General features: G+C 39.7%; 1 protein-coding gene across 15 annotated transcripts in view; it reads left to right on the top strand.

The window, feature by feature from the left end:
- Nucleotides 1-14347, top strand: part of RC3H1 (ring finger and CCCH-type domains 1) — an 81235-nt gene that overhangs the window by 50490 nt on the left and 16398 nt on the right. For 4 of the 15 annotated variants that reach the window (XM_054211181.1, XM_054211184.1, XM_054211182.1 and 1 more), the window contains exons 16-20: nt 1079-1169; nt 1289-1424; nt 3421-3591; nt 4186-4301; nt 5370-13129. In XM_054211181.1, coding sequence (XP_054067156.1) covers nt 1079-1169; nt 1289-1424; nt 3421-3591; nt 4186-4301; nt 5370-5523 — 668 coding nt within the window. In that variant the 3' untranslated portion in view covers nt 5524-13129. Of the gene's footprint in view, nt 1-1078; nt 1170-1288; nt 1425-3420; nt 3592-4185; nt 4302-5369; nt 13130-14347 lie in introns of those variants that run through there. The other 11 variants (XM_054211183.1, XM_054211185.1, XM_054211195.1 and 8 more) reach the window with 6 other exon arrangements.

Below are 14347 nucleotides of genomic sequence, written 5' to 3'. Positions count from 1 at the left end.
TTACTACTACAGTGTAATGTAAGTTGAAGACAGCCCTTGTAAACTTGTTTCTTGTCTTAAAAATATAGACGAGATGTATGTTATGCCACAAAAATAACTCTAGGTAGGGCTTACAGCGGCAGCCTTTTTCTTCAGGCTTTGCCATACTTCCTGTTCCACAGCCAGGTTTGTGCACACATAGTGTGTGTGTTGGTGATTCATTGTTGCTGTTCGCAAAAAGTTCCTTTATTCTGCTCATCCCTCTGAGATGAGGCTTCTTTTAATTTAAATCTGTTGTGGTAGAATCCAGAAAGTTACTGCTTTCTCAAATACATAATGCAAAACCATCATAACAAGTACTGTACTGCACTTCTACTTTATGGGTAGTTGCTGCTGCAACTTAATGCAGCCGTTGTTTTGTGTACTGTTAGGCAAAGCGAATAAAGTCGGCATGGTTTATTGTCTGCACATCTGTTTTCTCATCACATGTATAGTGTGGATATGTATCTTACTCTAAAAGATGGTCTCTTTCTTGAGGTCCACTGAGTAATCTTAAGAAAATACTTAATTATATTCCCCCAAACTCCTTTAGATTTTTTTTCGGGAGTTAACTTCTGGAAACAGGAGAAAAGCTCTCTGCTTAATTCCGGCAGTTACTTTCTAGACTATCACAGGCAGAATTCTGGCTTCCCTGAAAGCTTAATCTTCAAACTAGGTATTAACAAGGTATCTCAGAATTTTCAATCAATTCTCAAGTCTTTTAGGAGCTTAAGTAATTAAAATAATTGCTCTCATAGTGGCTTTAAGTTTGTTTTTGAGTCTCCATCCCCTGGGGTTTCCGAAGTCCTTCACAAGCTCAGACTCTGGAAGGCTGTAACAAATCTTGGATGTGCAGGAAGAGTCATGCATTATGCACGTGAGACTGGTCACAGGTATTTTTTGTGTTCATTTCAGCAGAGGAAACATTAGACCTCCTCACTCTTAGAGGGCTGACCTTCCTGGTTATTCTCTGATTGCTGTCCAGTTCTGTGTGTTGGCTGAACTACTTGAAGGATAGTTTTGTAGTAATGTGACGTGGTTTTCTTTCGTTCATTGGCAGACTACAGTCCTTACGGAACTCACGGTGGCTGGGGAGGCGCTCCATATTCTCCTCATCAAAATATACCTTCTCAGGGACGCTTCAGTGACAGGTAGCATTGCTTTATTTTTCCTTTGCCTTTTTCAAATTTTATTCATCTATTTTTCCTGTGCCAGCTGAGTAAAGCTTTTTTTTGGAAATCTCCTTATTTTTGCTTTTCTGATCCCAAAGGGAGAGACTGTCCATGTCGGATGTGGCTGGGCATGGGAAACAGTTGCCCTCAGCTGAACGAGAGCAGCAGCTGCGCATGGAGCTGCAGCAAGTAGACCATCAGATTAGCCAGCAGACACAAATGCGAGGACTAGAGGTTGGTACCAATGTTTGGAAGAGCCGTGAGGGGTGGTATGGAGAGAGATGAAGCTAGTAAAGCTGCTTTTCATAAGTTGATCTTTCTCTGGCTGTAATGATACTGGGTAACAACACTTAATTCTGTGATGCTAGGCATCAGGGCAATGGTACAAGTGTAAACCTTTCTGCTAAAGCAGAAACTTCATGTGCAGATCAGCAGCATACTTGAATGTACACTCTGCTCATTCATGTTTGCTTTCATTCTCTCTCACTTACTCCCCCTCTCTGTTCATCTGTTAACTCGGAGGCAAACTTGTGGTGTAGGTACCTGTTCCTCTCGGCTTCACTGCCATTGACGGTGTCTGATTTTATGTCCAGAAAGCTATGACCTTCATCTGTTTCACGTTTGGCTTTGTGTTGTACCTGTTTCTTCCTAAATAGCGCAAGCCACAAGAGTCAAGAAAATAAATATAAAAGATATTTAGCTTGAAAAATTAAAACCTAATATTTATGTCTCCTCGCTTAAAAGAAATGTAGTTTCTTGCGACGTGAGGAAAGATGGGAGTCTGCATTTGTAAAGAATTAATAAGCTGAAATCTTTGTTTACATTTTGTGATATACATAAGGAGAAATATGAAGGCATAGTGAAAGAATTGTGTTAGCAAAGCTTTAGTTACCTTTTTTTTTTAGTCCGAGGAAAAATCAGTAAATGTTTACCAGAAGACTCTTCTAGGTACCTCAGCAATTATTCATATTAATGTTTTCCCAGAAGGAATTGCTATAAGTACTGGATAGCAGCTTCTGCTGAAATTGTGGTTACCTAAGAACATGTGTTTTAGAGGAGGGTTATTGTAGATTAGTTGTAAGAGCTCACAATTTTTAAGTTGCAGCAGCAGTTACAAGTAGTATGCATTTCTTAGTTACTTGAAGCATAACTTGTGTTCTTGTGCTCTTGTTTGGGAACAAGAGGAGAAAATGTTTTAAATCTTGCATGTCTGCCTTTGCCATACTAGAAGAGTATTGGAAAGTTGCAAAACTATAAGTGGCCTGCCTCTCCTGCTCATTATTATTGTGATTGTGTCAGTGTTAAATCCTATGTAGTTGAGTTTTGAGCCTTGATTTTACCATAATTTGAATTTGTCAGAACTAACAGGTTAGTTTGAGTAATAATCGCTTTCAGTTTCTCTCTTGTCTTCGAAGCTGCAAGTAGATACTTGAAATCCAGGAAGCTTTATTGTTTTACCTGTTGCAAGGTCGTAGCAATCGCTTAATTCAGTCTTAGCATGAAGAACTAGATTATTTTGCTTTCTCCTCAAATGAATGAGCATTTCTGCTTGTAGACAAGCCAGATGTTCGGCTGTGTGGAGTAATGGATAGTGTGTTTAAATGCAGAGCACACCCTTGTGGAACTGATTCCCCAGTTTTAGCAGATTTTTGGAGTGTCTGACATGGTTACTGCTTTTATTTGGCTGCTAGTAATTTGCAGCTTGTGAATGGCCGTAGTCACTTGCTCCTCTCTGTTCCTGTGCTTCCTGGTCTGGCTCAGCAGGGAGCTACATACTGACATCCACATTTCTCAACATGCTTTGTATGGTTTAATAATAATACTGGCTGTACTGTAGGATTTGATAAATTGTACTACTATAAAATAAAGTAGCAGATTTGCTTATCTGCTGTTCTCCTTTGTTCAACAAATTGCTCACAAAAGAATAGTGTTTTTGTTCATGTGCTTAATCTTAGTTTTGAGAACAAGAGCTATATGGGGAAAACCCATGCAAATTTATTACAGTAAAAGGAATTTGATGCTGCTTGTTTAAAAGTGAAGACACTTGTCTGCATGTAAAAAATGTTTAAACTTGCTTTGGAAGTGATTTCAATTGGGAGCTTGTTAAAGAAGGAGAGAGAAGGCCTTGGTTTTGCAAATAAGCAATACTCTAGGGTTATGGCCTAGAGCTCTTCCTGTGCTTGGTGTGTTGTGTGCTCAGTTGTGTATGTGCTTGGCTTTATGCATTTAGGCTGTTAGTAACAGGCTGCTGTTGCAGAGGGAGGCGACTACCCTGGCAGGCCAACCACAGCCCCCAGCCCCACCTCCCAAGTGGTCTGGGATGATCTCAAGTGAGCAGCTGAGCTTGGAGCTACACCAGGTGGAAAGGGAAATTGGGAAGAGAACCCGTGAGCTGAGCATGGTGAGTGCCGTGGGGGTGGGAGGCAGTGAGGTGGAGCGGAGAGCTGTGTAGCTGGCTGCAGCCCTTTCACCCTGGCAAAAAGGCGCTCTGCTGGATGACCGCAGCTGGAGTCATCCATCTCCCTGTTCACCTTTTTTATTCTTCAAAACCTCCTGAGAAGTTTCTTCATTCTTCTTCATGAAGAATGTGAATTCTAGCCACTTTAAAATACTCTGCTGTTATTTTGTCGCCATTTGAAAATAAGTTGAAAACTATGAATCGTACCCAAGGTCACTGTGCCATGAGTTGTATAAACTGTTTTAACATAGAAAACGTCATCTGCAGGTACAGGCTAGTGTTCGGAAGTCTGTGTGCTGTTTACAGTCCATGGTCTCTGCTTGTTGTTCCAAGAATCATCCCTTCCTTTCAGGAAATAACTGTGTCCTGAGAGGATGAGCATCTTAGTGAGTCTGTTTTCTTGTCTCATGGCCTTTGTGGGTTACACTGTATGGCTCTAATTTACAGGCCTTCATCATCCGTCCCAAAGGATGAAGTCTCAAATTCTTTTAACGCAAAGATAAAGAATTTTTCTTTTGTCCTTTTTTTTTTTTAAAGGAGAGCCAGTCCTCACTGGATATAAAAAACAAACTGGGCACCACTAAACAGACAGAAAATGGACAATTAGAACCACAAAGCAAGGTTCCAGCTGAGGACCTCGCATTGACATTCAGGTAACGTGGGTCCGCAACCTTTCTTTGTGTAACAGGAGAGTGACTTAGTCAAGGTCGCTCTATGGTATGTGAGTAATACCCCTCGCCTCACACTGTCTCTGGTGTGGAAGCATCTCCTGGGAAAAGATTATACAAATCAAGTTTTTATAGTGCGAGCATGAATTAAGGGCCATTTCAGATGATGAGTAGGTGAGGGGAATTAGGCTGTATATCAATTAATGCAACAGAAGAACTGCAATGTTTGTAAGACTAGAAGTCCATCTAGTCAATGTTGGATGATTAGTAGAGAGGAGCAGGAGATAAATAGCAACCATAAAAGAAATTTTTATCTACCGTTTTAGCTGCAAAGAAAAGAATTGTTCCAAATGTGAGAGGAAAGTTATTCTATCCTGCTAAGGTTTGTGATGTGGATGTTGTCTAGGAAGGTATGTAACTTTGAAACAAAGTTCAGTTTTATTTGTAGGCAGTAATTTTTATCTGTGTAGAAGTTAGGATTGATTTAAACTCATATTTGATAGTCGACTGAAATAAAGTGTTGGCTGGGGATGCTGGAAATGTACACAGCAACCATTTTCAGATGGCTGCAAGCATCTGTGTATATTCAGACTAATACTTGGCACAGAAGAGCTCAAATGCTGCGTATGTTTCACTAAGTCAAGTTTACATAACTTCATGTGAGCAGTTTGGAATCTGGATATTTATTCAGAAAATGTATCCCTCGGTTGCTTATGAAGTCCTGTTCTTGAGTTCTGCGCTGCACCATTAGAATTAAGGTAAATGATCCAGATAAGTTACATATTCTGGAATGAGTGCATTGTACAGATACATGATGTACATCTTGTGGCATATACTGAAATAATTTGAAAAATATAACTAATCTAAAACCTTAAAAATATGAAGTCTTGTTTGTTTTCAATTAGCCTTTTATTAGTTCATCTCTTTCTGGTAAGTACCTGCAGCATACCGCACAACCTATTTATTATACAAGGCTTTTACTTAAAATAAACGAAAAATCTCAGTAATTACTTCTCTTCACCCCCTCCCCCTTTCTCATCAACTGTCTTTCAGCAGTGATGTTCCAAATGGATCAGCCTTGACACAAGAGAACATTGGCCTCCTGTCAAACAAGACGGCGTCTCTGAGCCTGTCAGAGGACCCAGAGGGAGGAGGAGACAACCATGACTCCCAGAGAGTGGGAGTTACACCCACGTCTGCTCCATGAAGTGTGGCCAGCGCACCCCATACCCCAGAGTTTCCTTTGCTGGGGTCTTGGTAGCTTCCATCTCGTTTTTTTTCCAGGGGTGATTGGAGAAACCCAGGAGCAACAGCAGTAGCAGAGCAGCAGGTCCAGAGGCAATGTGCACAAACACAACTACTAGAAACAAATCCTGCACATAGTTCACATTAACGCATTTTTTAATTAAAAAAAATGAAAATTAGCAGTATCTGCAAGCGATTCAAATTAAATTTGTTTTTGTTCTGTGAATGAACTTTATTTTAATAACTTTGGACGCCTTGGATCCCAGGGCTTAAAAAAAAAAGATATTATATATATACTCTGTTTGATTAATTGTATGATCTTAATGAAGTAGGTTTTTTCTTTTATTTTGGTATTATTACATACCCAGTGCATATTTCTTTATGACCTTAATTTCTCAACATCTGAAACAACCTGGCCGCTTCCTTGTATGGTTTAAGGGTAAACAAGGAATAATGAGGGTTGGAGAGTAGCTGTCAATTGCAGTGTCAAAAGGTGTGCAGCAAACTTCATTCTTAAAACAATTCCTCCCGTTGTGGCTAGGAACTGAACCCTAGTGTGTGCCGGACAGCTTGCTTTAAATTATTTTAGTTTAAACTACAAATGACAGAATCTTTGCAATGCAACAGTTACAGTCCTTTGTGTACGTCCCAACACAGCATGTGTAGTTTAAGAGAATAACAAGCATCCAACATATGTTACTGTATTTGAAAGTTGCTGGTCTTTTTTTTTCTGTTGGGACTGAAGAGGTCAGCAGAACATAGGCCCATCTACTAAAACATGGGTATTTCTGAAGCTGGTTATCTGGGGCTTGTGCTAGAGAGGCTTAACTGAGCAGTGAAGGTTGTACAGCCGTGACCCAGGCAGAATCTCTAGAAATACAGAGTAGAGAGAAGGTAAGCTTATGGTTCTGCAGTTGCTGGGGGGATGTTAACTGCCAATGAGCTGGTGAACCACCTTAGTTCATCCAGTGTTTGCTGGGGTTTTTTTCCCCATCTTCTCACTATGCCTTTAAAACAAGCTTACCCAAAGGCCATACAACTGACTTGATGCAGGGGGATGTACTGACCTCTCTGCCTTTTGAAACAGGTCTTTTGTGTATGCCTCCTTCTCAGCTACTCATGCTTTTGGTTTTTTTCATTGCTATTTTTTATTATTATTAAAAACATAATAATTTCCTCTGTAACTTGATTTTTTTTTTCTTTTGTTCAGTGATACATCAGTTATTTGATTATAATGCTTTTGTGAGGGCCTTTTACTGAAGGAGACCAACATCTTTGACTTGTGTGCATCAATGATAGCAACCTTTAAAAAATAGAGGGGAATTTCTTATTTCTTTTTTAAAGTTGGCATCAAGATCTGTGTGTGTTAGAATTCGACACCTGAGAATCAATCTGCAGGTTGTCTGCCGCTGCTGCGGTGAATCCTTCCTAGATTCCCCCTTCACAGGGGAAAAGCTGCCTCGAAATGACCACTTAAGGTACAGCGCGGATCCTGTCAGAAGGGTTGAAAAGTGAGTTTTGCTTGATAGATCTAGTGTGCTACTTCTCCAAGCAGATGCTTTGTAAGCATAAGTTGGAGACAACAGTAGTGAGCCTTTCTAGATGTTTTCTTTAAAAGTTAAAGAAATGAAAGAGACTTTGGTTCTTGCTGCACATTTTTTGACTGTCGAGATGCCCTGGGTGAGACCCTGTGTATGAAGAACTCTAGAGAATGATTTTTTTTTTTTTTGAAGTGCTGCTCCCTCTGCACCTTCTTGGCCTGTTCTCATTTTTTCTTTCTAGGTTAGACTACTAAATGAGAAAGCACTGGTTATGTAATAAATTACTGCATTGCTTTGGTTGGGTAAAGCAAGAGTTAATAAATTTTCTTGGTTTTTAGTTTTTTCCTTAACCTTAACTCCTGCTGAGGTCATAGCAAAATCTTGGGCTAAGCTTTGCATTCATCATACTGTTAAATAAAACAAAATGGGGGGTGGGAGGGGATACAGTCCCACTATTGCCTACCAGTAGGAGAGTCCAAACAGAAGACTCTTTTGAGTAGCAATTATTTAATTTGCCCAGTCAAGGCACCGCGTTTATATACTATTTCACATTGAATTTGATTATGCCCTACAGACCTGGCTGGTCAAGGATTTGATACACATATTGGCTTGGGATTCGAGCTTTCTTTTTTATTTAAATAAAAATTTATATATAAATATATATATACATATATACATAGTTATATCTGTATATATATTGGGTATGTTTTAAGAATTTTTTCGCATGAGCGCAGCTGTTGTGATCAAATGTCTGGGAGGTAGAAGCACTGAATGAAAACAAAGGCATTTTTCAGCGCACACGCCCACACTTTCCATGTGTCTTCACACAGGTTTCTTTTGCTCTTTGCTGAACTTTGGCCTCTTAATTGCAATGAGTAGTTATGAAGCTTGCTTTTTTTTCTAACCCCTCTTGACTTATGGCAAAGAATTGCCTTTGCAGTAGAAGAGCTTCACCTACATCTTGCCCCCGTCCATCTGTATCTCCTACTTGAGGCCCAGCATTGCAGCTGCTCACCTTCAGGCTGAGCAGAGCCAGGCTGAGGCAGTTTTGAGCCTGTCAGGTCTGTTCCTCCCCTCTCTGCTCTGGGCATGACGATGATTAACAATGATTAACGTGTTCCCCTGGCAGCCTGCTCACATGTCAACTGACATGGGCACCGTGCCCTGTTCTCCCTTCCTTAAGTGCAGAGCACCACCATCAGGTCAGCCTTCTCATCGTTGTTTTTAATTAGTTTACTCCCTGCTGTGTCTTTATTAACACAGGGAGCTCATTTTAGTTGAAATAATAAGTGCAATATTGTAATATAGGAGGACAAGCCCAGAATGTACCTTTTTTGACTGCGTATGATTCTTGATGTAAAAGGAATTTTCAAAGACGGTTATGAACTGTTTGAATCTACAGATTCATTGTCAACACTAGGAAAAATATCTGGAGGGGCAAAAAACTTGTGCCAGCTAGTTTCCTTGCTAGGTTAGGGATTAATGTTTTTCTCCACTTTTGCTCTTGGGAGGAATTCCATAGTAAGGGCTGTTCAGATTGCTGGCCTGCGTATGGTGAATGCTTCCAAAACCTGTGGATTAGAAGGGAGACCTTGCTGTTGTTTTTTCTCCTTTATCCAGCTTTCCGTGCTGTACTTTGTGCGTAGTGTCCTTCTTGTGATCAGTGTGTCCAGGTGAATGCCCTGTTTGCCCAGTATTATAGTTTGGCTTGTTAAATAGTTTGTTTAATATCTACTAACAGTATTGATTTTTAGCTTTGGTTTTCCCCCTCCTCCTCTTATCCTTTTTCTGCTTTTTTGCAGAAGTTTAATTAAACAAGTCGAACAAAAAATGCAGTGTATGCTTTTAAGTCTCTTCTGGAAGCTGCACCTAAAATTTTCCCTTTTTGTGGAAAAGCATGCTGGTAGAACTGCAAGGACAGATAGTTCTACATATAATGGAAGCATTGATGGTTACAGCAAATAAACAGGGAATGAAAACTTCTGGAGTAAGTGTATCCTGATACATTCATTTCTATAGCCCCTTGTTGTACAGGAATGCTGTCCACCTCAGTGAAAGTGGTCTCGGCTAGAAAGTGGTTTAGTTCCTTCTGCTTGGGCAAGAAAAAATAGTATTACAATGATGTTAAGGCACTACTGCATCATTTGGTAGGTAGCTTAGACTTTCTACTGCAGTAGACAACTTTGAACACTTGTTGATATACCTGGGTTTCAGCCCCAGCATGGGCAAACCACCCAGAATAGGAAGCTTCAAGTGTTAGGTTAAGCTTTAGTATGTTAGGGATTTGGTCAGAGTAGAAATGCTGTTTGTTTATTCTCTAGTGTTATTTTCCTCCTTCTTCTATCAACATTTCTTCTTCCTTCCCTATGACCTGGTTCCCTTTTCTTAATAGGAGAAGCGTACGCTTTTTCTTCTGCCCCTCTTGTATGCTATCGTGTCCTGGCCCATTTCAGAGCAGGACTTGTTTTATTTAGATCAGAGCAGCTCTCAAAACTTGCAGCACTGTTATCCCTTTTCTTCTTAAGTGCTTCTGTGTCCAGTTTCTTCTGAGTCTTTTTCTCTCCCTTTTGTCCATACCTTCTGTTCCTTCTGTGGCTTGCCCATTTGCCCTCCCTGATTGTGTAACAGTGACAGCTTGCTGCCTCAAAACAGAGCATTCAAATGAATTCGCTTAGCCAATAACTTCTGTGAAGTTGCCTTTTCTAATGGTGTTATTACTCAGTGATGCACAAATGTGATATTGCCCCTACTGGTAGGCAAACGGGGGATCTGTATAAACATGGTAAACTGCTGTTTTTCTTTAAAGGAGAGCCAAAGACTTGTGCTTTACACTTTTTTTTTTCCTGGTGTGGCCATTTTGATTGTCAAATCTTTGTAGGGTTTTGTGAGTTGACTGTATTATCCTAATAACAATTTACAAATGTTAATGATTGTCAAGCCTTACCCATGCATTGAATTGTGGAAAATCATTCCATTTAGTCATAAAATTTGCAATGTACTGAGATGTATCTGGGGTATTTTGATGTGTTTTCAGTCTCTCATGCACTCTCTCAGCTGATGGAATGGCTAATTTAGAGAGGGAGAAGGAACATAGAAATTTTATATAATCAAAGAAGCCTTGTCTTTGAGTGTTTAAATTGAATACCAATTTAAAACTTCTTCAGTGACAGTAAAAGATAGATCTGTGTTGCAAATGTGACTGACTCTTAAGCCCATTGGAACTGAGAAGACTTGTCAAACTGTAGCATTACATTAAATTAGATATGGAAGAAGCAAACTCGTATGATGATATTGTCTCTTGACAGCACAAATTGAGTAAGGTAGGGCAAATTCCATATTAGAGAAGGCTAGGAGTGAGGCTTTTCATTGATAATACAAGAAAGCCACTTGCATTTCCCTTCCTTGATCTAACTTAAACTCTTGCAGACTATTATTAAGGTTTTTAGATTCAGAGAGAAATTTGTAAGTCAGAGTAGCATAAACCCTCATTTCCATTGTCACTTCCATTTATACATCTGAGCTGTAGTGAAGCAGACTTACAGGATAGTTATCTGAAAAAACCCAATATAAAGTATCTTTGACTGGCTGTTTCAGACTCTTTTATGGTCCAAGAAATTAAGTGCTAGTAATGAGGAGGCTCCACAGCAGGAGTGACAACTCATCTTCTCTGTTCTAAAATGGGGAAAAAAAGCATATAAGCAGTGTGCAAGTTTTGTGCTTGTCTGTGTGTGTATGAAGAAGTTTTTGTAGTCCTAGAGTAGATAGAAAACACAGAGCAAGACTGGGGCATGATGTTACCTTCATACTCAAATTATGTCGTTGTTCACTTTCCAAAGCACACACTTTCTATTCCTGTCTCCTAACGTTGGTAGCACTGATGTAAAAACAACCAAAAAAAGTCAGTGTGTCAGCAGCTCATTTTTTTGTATCACAATAAATCAATTCCCCTCGGAACAAAAGAAAAAAAAAAAAGGCAAAAGTTCTTGATTTGTCTAAATGGTAATTTAGACACCAACTGCAAAAACATCTGCCTCGCTTGAGGAAATGTAACTCTGGATTTATGAGGAAAGTGAAGCAGCCCTTCTGAGCCACCTTTTAGCTACAGCCTTGGTGCTGACAGCTGGGTGCTTGTTACCTGTGGTACATGAGCAGACACACTGTGTAGCGCAAACTGAGTTGTTCTCAGACCAAATATAATCTGAAAGGTCAAAAACTTCATTAGGGATTCTCTTTTTCCATACTCAACTGCATTATTTTCTGTTGAACGGTCAGGGGGTGAAAGAGGTTAGAGTATGTTAGTTCAAGTTATACAATATAAGTAAGCGATTTTGGGGAATGTTATCCCACACAGTGTCCTTATACAGTTAACTTGTGGTCTTTATCCTTGTGTAGGAAGAAGAATGTAACTGCTTAGTGTCGTCACAGTCTTCAAGGCACTTCTTGTGATGCAGGCAGAGCCTTGATTAGCAGGGAAAGGAGAACAAACTTTGTATTGATTTTTTTTCTTTATCATTTTATTTCCCCATGGCAAGTGTAATATCGTGCTGTGGAAACTCTTTGAACACTACGGTAAGCAAAGAGGGTGCAGCTTTTTCTGAAATGTCCCAATAAAAAGAACAGGTGGGAATGTGGATTTGTCTGCATCGGGAACATCCCAGTCAGTTGAAGTTTAAAATTATGTGACCATAATAACCAAAATTGGATGCCTGTAGTTTAGTAATCTAAATAATTAACTGATCTTTCCCAGGCAATCTTTGCAATTCCAGTGAGTTTGTGTATGATTTTAGTGCAGATTGCCAGGTGGTCAGCATTTGGGAAAGGTTAGGTGCCTAGCTTCAGCCAGCAAGGTTGTGTCTTTGCATATATATATATAGGTTGGATGTTTTCATATTCCAGGAAACAACTGATTCTAAAATTCGAAAATTCTGAGGAAAACACAATTATCAACTCCAATTTGAAAAATACAGTCTTGGGAAAGATGGAAGCAACAGGTGGTGGTGCAGTGTCTCCAAAAATGAAAAGCATTAGAGATGATGGAATTACATATGAAATGTATATGGGGAAAATATATCTGTAAGCAAAAAAGAAAATCTTGTGGAGTATTTGATGTTTAAGAAATTATTTGCTTCTTTGTAATGTTAAAAAGATTTTTTAATAGTTCTGTGGCAGACAGTACTCACAAGTCTTTGGCATCCAAACCAGATTGTGTATTGGATGGATCCCACAACTGGATGTGTGCACTGACCTCTTTATTTCTAGCTTTTTAAAAAGAACCCTGGTAGCAGCATTTTATAAATGTATAAAGCAACCTGAGACTGAAGAGAAGAAACCCTGTTCATGTCACGGCTGCTGCACAGTTTACAATTGGTACCTTTGATCTGCAGCCTCTCCTAAGTGAAGCTGCTCTGACAGGGGCAAATCTAGCACATCGAATGACTTTCAGTTTTTTCTGATTTTAAGGCCCTTTGGCCTCTGCTTGCTGCATAAGCAGCTTCTATGCTAAGAGGAGCTTTCCTTGAAGTCAGCTTAGCAACTGTGCTGTAGCTTGATTATTTTTCCCTATTTTCTATAACTGGTAGCATAGTGTCAAGCTCCTTCCCCATTGTCTTTGTTGCTGTGGGGAGGAAGAGGTGAGGCAAGGCCTGTGTGGGAGGAGGGAGGAAGAGTTGTGGGATCTGCTCTATGGCAGCTCCCACCCCCTCTTTGAAATCATCTACTTCCAGTTGTGGGATTTCTCTATAGATGACTCTCTTTTCCTGTTTTTTGTAAGCCTAGTTTTCTTTGATCTTGTTAGTTCTGTACAAGTCTCCCCGAGACATTCTGCAGTCATTATCACCTTTTTGGGTGGAGTTTATTTTATTTTTTGGTTTGTTTGGTTTTTTTTAAATAACTTTTTAACATTGGTGCATATATGCTTGGGATAGAGCTCATGTAATTTTCCAATCGTATTGATTGTATGTGATTGTGCCCTGCAGAGGTATATTTAACAAAAAATAAAAAAGATAGTCTAGGTAATAAAGGAGACCATGAGATTTGTTGAGTCAGGTTATGAACTATTTCTTGAACTTATTTAGGATCCTGGTTAAGTGAAATTCCCTGTCTGCTGTTCTCATAAATCAATGCTAATCTTTGTTTGAACTGGTTCTTCTCTTCCTTTTCTTCCACTTCTGCTGTTTTCTTCCTTTCCTGCTTCTCTTCCCCATTAAAAAAAAAAATAAAAATCCCCCAACAAAAAGCCCCAAACCTTGAGCTTTTATGGGAATGACTGACTCTGGGTTGATATTGTGAATATTTATTGTTCGTAACTGTAAAAACATTTTAATAGGAGTAGAGATTAAGTAGAATGTATGAGAAGAATTCTATAAACTGAATTCTTTGCAAGTTCAGGGGAATTTTGAAGTCTTGTACATACAGGCCTGGTCATGGGGCAGACATTCAAAGGCACACCAGGCATTGGGATCGCTTCCCTTGAAAGGTTAGATGCTTCACGACCTTTTGGAAAAAATGTGAGATGACAAAAGGAGTAGAAGAAAGAGTTCGCTCTATCCAAGTCCCTGTGTCTACTCCTGCAACGTACTTTTTAAACTTGAAAGAAAAGCCTTCTAGATCTTATGCTAAAGTGGGACGGGGTGGATTGAAGGAGGCAAAACGCAGGAGGATCCAGAGATCTGAAAGTCAGTATTTGTCTCCTTTATTTCTTTCTTAGAACTACAGAGCCAACAGTGTCACTTTTGTATTAAAGAGCAAGGAAGTGGAGACCTATTGTGTGTGCATGGTGGTTATATAGAAAAAGCCATATGTTGAAATGCTGTTTCTTCTTCCCTTTTCACCTTGCTTTTCTCCCTCTTAAAGTCGACTCGGCCTCACCTTGCTTCCACATAGTGTCTAAGGGTCCTTTAAGTTGCAGATTCAACAAAAAAATACTGAGTGGAAAGAAGGTGATTCACTACTTGGTTTGTAAATAGATGGAAGTGTCTACAAGGTCTTATCTGCTTTTCTGTCAGCATTTATATTAAATGATAAATTAATGGAGAACACTTGGAAATATCTCTCTCTTTCTGTCTGGGATCAGTGTACGTTCTAGATTTTGTGTGAGGTGTAAGACTGACTGTGTAAGACTTTCTCCAGGTGAAGGTGTGTTTGTTCCGTGCCGGGCTGGAGCATAGGGGATGCTGCATAGCAGAGAAGCTGTGTGTTGTGGTCTGGTCTCTTCTCCTCGGACTCTGCCTCTAAGCGAAGTGGCGT

Source organism: Rissa tridactyla, chromosome 8, assembly GCF_028500815.1.
Source record: "Rissa tridactyla isolate bRisTri1 chromosome 8, bRisTri1.patW.cur.20221130, whole genome shotgun sequence".
Lineage (NCBI taxonomy): Eukaryota > Metazoa > Chordata > Aves > Charadriiformes > Laridae > Rissa > Rissa tridactyla.
The sequence above is the reverse complement of the archived record's forward strand: the minus strand, read 5'-3'. Positions and strand labels throughout refer to the sequence as shown.